The 9,129-nt window shown below is 37.3% G+C and overlaps 1 protein-coding gene across 2 annotated transcripts in view; it reads left to right on the top strand.

Moving 5' to 3' along the window:
• The window catches only part of THAP5 (THAP domain containing 5), a 9,001-nt gene extending 270 nt beyond the window's left edge, over positions 1-8,731 (top strand). Inside the window, exons 1-3 of one of the 2 annotated variants that reach the window (XM_026069990.1) lie at positions 2,323-2,561; positions 3,905-4,094; positions 7,258-8,731. In XM_026069990.1, coding sequence (XP_025925775.1) covers positions 2,560-2,561; positions 3,905-4,094; positions 7,258-8,226 — 1,161 coding nt within the window. In that variant the 5' untranslated portion in view covers positions 2,323-2,559 and the 3' untranslated portion in view covers positions 8,227-8,731. Of the gene's footprint in view, positions 1-2,322; positions 2,562-3,904; positions 4,095-7,257 lie in introns of those variants that run through there. The other variant, XM_026069981.1, reaches the window with a different exon arrangement.
• Positions 8,732-9,129: the final 398 nt, after the last annotated feature.

The following is a 9,129-nucleotide window of genomic DNA, read 5'->3' on the forward strand; positions in this document are numbered from 1 at the left end:
GGGGAACAGCCCTGACTGAGGTGCGGCCTTCAGCGGCCCCTCAGGACCCGCTGAGGAGGGCGGGGGGCGCGGAAAGGGGGCAGTTGTGGCCGAAAACTTAACTTTTGGGGGCGAGGAGGAGGGGGCAGCCCGGCGGGGTTGGAGCCGTGCGTGGTCTGGCGTGGCTGGAGGGAAATGCAGTTTTCTGGGGGGTGGAAGCGTGTGGAAAAAGGGTTGCAGAGGTGAGTATTTAAGGGCCCAGCAGGCTGGCAGGTGCTTCTGGAGAGGGAGTTTACCTCGGAGAAATAGGGGACTATCAAAGAGCTTTGCAGTAGGCCTAAAGGGACGAATAAAGTTAAAACCAGGGGGATTCCAATAAAACCTAAAGTTTATGCTTGTAGCCGTGAGGCTGGCTAGCTGCTAGAGCTAACTAGCAAGAGTGTTGGTTACCCTGTTTTTTTCAAGCCTGGCTGCCTTTCCAGAAGGGATGTTTTAGCCAGACTAGCACCTCTGCTTAATGGTGGAGTAGCTGAGTGCAGTTTCTCTATCTGGCAGGTTGCAAACTAAGGGCTTAATAGAGTGGAAAAGTAAATATGTGCTGGTTTTCCAAAATGATAATGTTCCCACTTTGATTAATGTCTTGTCTACACTGTAGGCAGAAGCATTACTAGTTTGTATGGAGGCATTTGAGCTACTCATAAGCTAGCTAGCCTGGTTACTAAAAATCAGTTGATGGCGCTGCAGAGTACTAAGCACTGACTGATTAATTATTCACCACCCCAGGCCTATGCTAACCTCTGTACTGATGCAGTTACGTGGCTGTCCACTCCCACAGTCATGAGTTTAAAACAGTGTTTCTCAGCCCTGAGAGGAGCACAGTGTAGGCATCTACATACTGAGGTATTTCTGTTGAATAAAAGTACAATAACATTTGTCGATGGAAAGAATTTCATAGCGTTTAAGAAACATTTGAGGAGTAAACTTCACAATCAAGCTGAAAGGGAAAACTCATTTTGGTAAAACTTATACTGTAAACTAAGCTGCAAGTTTAATTCAATTGCTGAGTAGTAATTGCTATTCCAGGATCAGGAAGGCTGTGTAGGAAGACCCTCAGGAAGACCATTCCTTTGAAAGGGATTTTAGTTTAGATTGAAGGAGACCTCTTTACCCCAGCATAAATATGTCTGCAATGTGTGACTTAGCAGTATACGTGATAAATATAAAACAATAAATGAAAATGAGAAATAAATTATTTGTACTACTTTAGAGAAAGTGAGTGCCACATGGGTGATCAGAGCAAGTTTGAGTACTGATACATATTTATTTTCAGATGTATGGCATTGGTGTAAAGATGATTTCAAAAACAAAGGGCTGTTTTATCTAGCCATTGAGTTGTGCTGTGTTACTAGTAATACAGACCTGTGGAAGGGGTGCTAAAACTTGATTTTCAGAGAACATTAGCCCTACTTTAGTAACTGCTATTGATATGAAATCCAATGATTTATAAGTTTTTATCCCCTTGCCTCCTAATATCCCAGAGAAATCCTCTTCTGCCCTATGGTCTTGGGTCCGAGTCCCTTCCTAACTTCATTCCCTGTGTCCTAATTTCAGCTGGCCTAACTGCTCTTCTTTGCTACCTTTCTTCACCTTTCTGACTTCTGTGGGTGGTGGCTCCGAAATAAATTCCATTTAGCTTCTCTTTCCATTTTTCATTTGTTGTCTCCTTTACAACAGGGAACAGATTCTAATGATGAATAAGGGAATATGAGAGCAGAAGCAGGTTTTAGCAAACTCGCTCTTTAGCTAAAATAAAGAATTTGGCTACTAGACATTGTCTCTCACTACAGGTTTCTGTGTTTCGCAGTCTGAAGCAGACTGACTGTGACGAAGGCAGTGAGGGCTGTGTTGCTCTCAACAGGGTAATGGCAGTGGAAGCAAATGCTCTCAAGGCTTTGTTGAAGAGGAAGGTGCAATTGCTGGCATGGCCTTCAATTTGTAAGAAGCTGTCCTATCACTGAGAGGCCTCTTCAGAGCTATGTAGTAACATCCCAGACTAAGCTCTGCTGTTCATGGGATGTGCTGTATAATACTTGGAATGCTGCTGTTGGGTGTATGCTATCTAAGTAGGCAGGGTTTGAAAAGGCTGAACTCCTAACCTGTCCTTGAGAGGTTATCTTGTTCTCTCCAGTGTTATTCTTTGCATTCCTACATATACTCAGAGCAAATTGCATCAAATGTTTGCTCTATTCCCTTAGTACTTGAAAGCTTAAATGGCAAGAAATTCAGAAGATTGGGGAAGGGGGAAGAAATGCACATTTACCTATGAATTTCAGGTATCATCATCCAAGTTTGCAGTTTTGGAATACCGTAGGCCTGCAGAAGAGAGTCATTGCCATGTGCGGCTGTTTGGAGGAAAGCTGCAATATCAGGGGACTGAGGGCGAGATGCAGGGTTCGCCATCAAGTTGCCCAACTCGCATGTGCCATTTGTCGAATCCAGGCAACGCACAGCTCCTTCATGTGCCGGGCTCTCTCCCCAGCTTCCGCTGTATGAGAATACATCAGCACAGACCCAAATTTTATGTGCGTTGCAGGCCTATAAATGTTATTGTGGTCTATTAATGTTCATTGAAGTATAGTAATAACTATTATCAAAAGAAATGATTGTTAATTAAAAGGGAAAAAGAGCTAAGGAGCTAAGAGGAATGGGATTAGGAACATCTGTACATATTTAGGGAGTAGATGGAAAAGGCCCTTGTAAATAGGCTGTAGGCAGTTGTTCACTTGTGGATATTTCTGATCACCATATAAATCTGTCTCCTACAGTTTCATATAGACAAAAACAGCTTTTTATCACTGCACATGATTCTAAAGAATATCACTTTCTTAACAGTAGTCATTTAACAGTGTTCAGAATTCAAGTTATGGTTTATGTACCATATGTTGTTGTATGCTAGAGTTGAAAGAAACTTAATACACAGCAGAGAAATCAGTAAGCACATTCAGATACTCTGATGCCTATCTGATAAGAGGTGAGAGATGAGTGGTCTAAATGTTCGTATTGCCATTACCATAACTGCTTGACTGTGCATGCATCATAATGAGCCTTTAATCTCTCTTTGATTTCTGTGTATTGTGATTCGTTAAGTAAATTACATGTCTTTGCTGGCCTTTTTTTTTAATTTAGTTCTCTTTCCCATGTGATGTGTCTGACTGTTTGCATGTAATTAAATTTTTTTTTTTTCTGTAAATGTTTATGCTCTTCATTTTCCTTTTCAAGTAGGTTAGATGGTTGAAAAGTTAGTTGTGGATTACCCAGTATTGGTTTGGGGGTTCTCAACACTGTAAGAAAGCTGAAACACAAAATATGGAAATACTTTGCATCTCATGCATTGCTTCTTGAACAAAGTTTAAATCCTGCACTGGATTTATTATTCACATTTCTGAGTTAGTAGATAATCAGAAGTGTGACACATACTAAGAGATATTTTGTTAAACAAAAGTTAATAACAAAAGTTTTGTTACTAGTTTTGTCTAGTGAGACAAAAAAGCCACACAGATACTTTTTCTAAAACATTTTTAAACATTTTTTAATTTCCTGTGACTTCAGTAGAACTGTTTTCTGAGCAAGTGTTGGAGGATCAAGCCTTTTTAAAGACATTATGTGAAAGTCTTGACCTGAAGAAACCAATAGAGATTCTGGTGTTGAACTCTGGCACTAGAAATAATTTGGATGTTTACTGGATTAATATGTATGCAACGTAACGATAAGCATTTTGTATTTAAAAAAAAAAGAGAGAAAAAGGGATCATTTGAATCTTTTTGTAAGGAAAGACTTACTTGTATGGAAGAATAGGATATCCTTTATTTAAAAAAATAAATAAAACCAATATTGTCTTCCCCCCCCCCCAACTGTTTTAAACAAGGTTTCCACTTCATGATAAAGAGAGACTTGAGAAATGGCTGCGGAATATGAAACGAGATGCATGGACTCCGAGCAAGCACCAGCTTCTCTGCAGTGATCATTTTACCCCCGATTCCCTTGATGTACGATGGGGCATACGATACTTGAAGCATACTGCTGTGCCAACAATTTTCTCTTCCCCAGATGATGAGGTAATGTGGGGGGGTTGTTTTTTGTTTTTTATTGTAGCTAACCATCTATTTATATAATACAGCTGTGCATTTCATTATAATATATTAATATTTTATTTTAAAAATAGAATTCTGGTCCATCAAAATATTTTGTCAGCAGGATTGACACAAAATGAATATGTAATTGCATAGTGTAAAGATAGTGAGAAGGAAGAACAACTTTCCATTCTTTAACTGACGGTTCAGTTTTTTTTTTTAAACTGGAAATTACAGAAACTTTTTTCATAAATTTAATTTCCTGTGAGAATATTATTATTCCACATATATATTTTTTTTCCCCTGTGCAGCCACTCTTAATTAATAATCTAATATTCTTTTAAGGCCTTCTATTAACTATACCTAAATACTGGCTATGGAATGTTTTGGTTTCAAACTACAGATTTCTCTTTCCCGTCTCTAACCTCTCTAATACCTAAGTGCTCAGGTGTGTAGGCTGCAACGGGTGTGCCAAGAAGACTATTCTATTTCATCTTGCGCAGAGTTGTACCATTGGTTACATAAAAGCACTGTTCAACGCAGGCACCTAATTTACATCAAAACTATGCTAATTCTCTTCTGGAACATAGCTATCTTCCACTGGATCATCAAGAAGAGAACAATATTGGGGCTGGGAGAAGTGCAAGGACTGAAGCTGCTAAATTACTGAAACTGAAATTTGTGGCTCATTAATTTATCAAAATAATTTATTTTTAGTCATAAAGCTCCATATCTCCTTGGATAGCTGCATGTTACCCAGACTGCTTTTGACTCTCTAGAGTGAAAAGTTAATTTTGATGAATCTCTCAAAAACAAAAACAGAAAATCTTGCTATTTATGACGGTAGTAACGTAGCAATAAATACTACCATTTTTTATCACCTGACATTACGTTGTCACTGTAACAGGGAGCCGTAGTTTTGGAACTGGACTTCATGCACTGTGTTCTGTAATACCACAGATTAAAAAAAAAGTGATTTCTGCCCAAAGGAAAGTAGGCTTTCCCCCACCTTTTCATTCTGTCTCATTTTGACTGTGTCCGTAGTCCAGTCATAGTATACTTACAAAGATGTTATGTGGATAATTTTTAGTTATGAAGTTAAACATTTAATGCAATGATGTTGCCAAAAAAATGCCAATGACGTCTCTAAATTATTTTTGCATCAGCAATATGCATGACGTGTTCTGGATAAACTTATCCAGTGTGGGAAAGTTGGGTATCCCTTGCTTCCCTGCTGACATGAGAAGAAAGACCTTATTTCTGACATGAGAGGGAGGAGTTGCATTATTTGTGTATTCTTCACCACCACTTTGCCCTGTGTCTTATGGAGCAAGTCAAGGATATCTTCCAGAAATGCTTAATGCTTAAAAACATTTTATATTATTTCTCTTTCTAAATGAAGAAAGTTTGATAGGGAGAGATGATAAAGGTTCCTGTCTCAGGAGGAGTGTTAGCTGCCTGCGTTTCAATGTCAGTCACCATTCTAGAGTGGTTTGCATGGATTTTTATTTTCAACACTGTTATAAGAGTGTGTGGGTGGGGACAGAAGGACGAGGAACCTTCTCAATTAAAGTAAAGGTCTGTCTTCAAGCTGCTGTATACAGAGAGGTGTTTTGGTGCTTTTCCTCCAACCTTAGCAATTTTGATAGGCAAGGGTTTCAGCGATATTTCCCTGACTTAGTATTTCAAAAAGGCTATGACTAGTTAAAAGGTTTAGTCAAAGAACTTTCTCAGATGCTAGTAGAACAAAGTAAGGGAAATATTTATTTCCCTGGGATTGATGAGGTGTTATGTACCCTCTCTGAAAAGATAAAATTAAAGGTAAGCAAATGAATTCTGTTTTTTGTATGTATTTTTCAGTCCTTTAAGACTGAAGTTTCCTATAAAATCAAATTACAAAATATAATGTATTAAGGATACTCCAGCCTCTGCTAAAAGTTTCATCAGCTCAGAGCAGGATGAGGAGAATGCTGAGCACTCTAGAAGATCCTGACTGTGCATACTTCTATGAACATACACTTTGAAATTGTCTTTTTCCATCATAATCTGGTTTTTCTCAGTCTGTTCTATGTGGTTGTTTTTTTTATGTTATTATTTGCCTGTCTTATATTTAGGTAGCAAAGTTAAAGTTGCTTCTTGTTCTGTTTGTTTGGGGTTGTTTTTGGGGGGGGGGGAGGGGTTGTTTTTTTTCCTTAGTCCACTGGTCTAACATAGCAACAAGTTATGGTTTCTTCCTAATCAAGCCTATTGGAAAAAATAAGCTACTCAACATCAGTGTATTTTTGTATCAGTGACTGAAATATCAAAAAGCTTGTGTATACTGATTTTTAATCATGTGGTGATGCTGTTTATGTAGAGGAGGGGAAAAGAAAGTGGCTAAAAAAGGATAAGCTTCAAATTATCCTACTTTTAGTAACACTTTCAATTTAAAGTCCTGCTAAAATTCTATCCTTCTGTCAAAATTTCTATCCACCCAAAAAAAAGTTTTCCATTTTTATGAATTGCAGAGTGTAGCTGCCATAATTCTTGCTTGCATGTTTAAAAATCTGCATATGTGATTGTGTATGAATATGTATACCATTCACATATTTCACTTTTCTTCAAGCCTGTGTTCATAATTTTTTTCTGTTGTTGTTAGTTCTCTTTGGGGTGAACCACCTGACTAAAAATTTGCTATAACTTGCTAAAACAACTTTATTGCATCTTTCATGCAAAAGTCTTATACCATGTATATTTAATACACATATATTTAATATAGTGTTTCAAGTTGTAATAAGAGATGCTAACCAGTTAGAAATATTTGAATAGCTGCTTCTCCTCGTTGCTTTTTAAATTATTATAACTCATGTAAATCAATAAAGTTCCTTAGAGCTTGAAAAAGAAGAAGATAGTATTACTGTCTTTACAGCTTCTGAATAGTGTTTGAGCATGTAGGACCTGTAACAAAGGTCATAACAAAGTTATGGAAGACAGTTATGTGATTTATCGAGTTTCTAGTTTGATTTTTACGCAGTGCTCATCCAAATTATTAGTTACCCAGTACCATGCCATAGCATGAGGGCTCCACTTTTTTTTATTGTGTTCAAGTGATTTTCTAGTTACAAGATGTCTTTTTCTTTTTCTTTTTTCTTTTTTTTTTTTCCTCCAGGAAAAAGACTCTTCTCAGCACAACCCACAAGAGATAAAGAGAGAAGACCAGGAAGAAGCAAGTGCAAATGTAGAGTCAGATAAAGTACCTGTATCGCTTGAACCTTTTACACCAAAGAAAAATCTTGTAATTGCAGAAAACGTAGATGAAAAAGCAGAAGTAGGTTGTTCAACTGCATTGAATAAACCTCTGCAAATGGGAAAACGACAACTTCAAAACAGAGAAGACTTTCAAGCAGACAGTGTAACTCTTAATAATTCATCTAAACAGCATATACATCAACTTACACCCATTTTAATGGCAGCAGCAGTCCAGAACATGGAATCTACCAGTGTTCATAATTCTGTAGAGAATCCAGTAAGTTGTACAGCTACAGTCTTGCAACTCTCAGACCCTGACTACTTGAATTCACCTCTGAAATTGAAAAATGCTTTAGGTTCAATTACTGACTATCCAGCTGAAAATCCTAACTCTCATATTGCAGGCTGTTCTGTTGAAGTACAGCCAGCAAGTGAAAATGCCATTTTAGTCAGTACAGTCACACAAACTATTGAACAGTTTAATGGAAGTGAAGAATCTGTCATTGCTATCATTGTACCAGCTGAGAGTCCTAAAGAGCCTGAAATACTAAACAGCTCTTTCCTGCCTATTAAGCAAGAGTTTCTTGACATGGAAGAAACAGAAACAGAAAAATCTGCATATATGAATGCGTCTAGTGAAATTGAAGTATTACAAACTGAACATTCATACTGCAAACAAGACATAGACAGAGGTCACCTTTGGCAAAAAATTTCGAAGCTCCACTCTAAGATAACTCTACTTGAAATGCAGGAGATAAAAACTTTGGGGAGACTCAGATCCTTGGAAGCTCTCATTGGACAATTGAAGCAAGAAAACCTGCTTTCTGAAGAAAAGCTCAAGATTGTAGAAAATTGCTTCACAACGCTTGAAGTGACTATGATACAGTAAAGGCTTTAAATAACTGTTCTAAAATATCTTTTTTTAGCCCCTCTGATTGTCCTTTTGTACAAATTAACTTGTGTTTCAGTGATGGTATTTTAAATATCTAATGCAAATTGTGTGAATAACAAACATTCTTAAAAATCAACCATTACCAAAGCTAGGTGGCAGAATATTGCCCTTAAAACATGACAGTTAAAGTTTTGTTACAGTATATAAAGTGGATAAATAAAAATAAGTTAAACATTTCCAAGTGCAAGCTTCCTGAAACATGTGAGCCCAGCATTCAGTGCAGCAGCAGAAGGGATAGCATAACTGTGTAGGATGAATGATTATAAAGCAGTTGTAAAATACTGTGTCCCAGTCCTCTCAAATGAGTGAGGAAGTATGTAATACACATTGTCTAGTGAGGCCACAATTGCTCCTTAATCTTCATTTAGCATTCTGGTACATTTTTGTACGCTTTGACCTTATTAAAAATGTTTCTGCAATAAAAGATGTGTTTTTTTATTTAGTTAAAGAATATTTTTTGTCTTGCTGAATATTACAATGAACAGGTCCATTCTCTGTCTTTAGAATGATGGAATATTCAACTTAAATGGCACGAATTATCTTAAACAGTGAAATTTTTGCTGGTTAGTAAAAGGGAAAGTTTTAAATATTCAGTGAGCATTATCTGCTCAAAAGCGTTTTTGATCCTTATGTATTTGATTTCCCCTAATAGTATGTTGAGGAAAAAAAAAAAAAAAAAAAGCAGCTCTTTGCAGAGTAAGTTATTTGTAAAAGTAGCAGTCTGGCTCACTATTCTCTATAGCTTACTCTTCAAGAAATGGAATTGAGACTGGAAATCCTCTTCCTTATACCAATTTCATTAACTGTTTGTAGTGCCCAGGATGTCACTACATTGGAAAA

Source organism: Apteryx rowi, unplaced genomic scaffold (assembly GCF_003343035.1).
Source record: "Apteryx rowi isolate R43461 unplaced genomic scaffold, aptRow1 scaffold_1066, whole genome shotgun sequence".
In the NCBI taxonomy this organism is placed as follows: domain Eukaryota; kingdom Metazoa; phylum Chordata; class Aves; order Apterygiformes; family Apterygidae; genus Apteryx; species Apteryx rowi.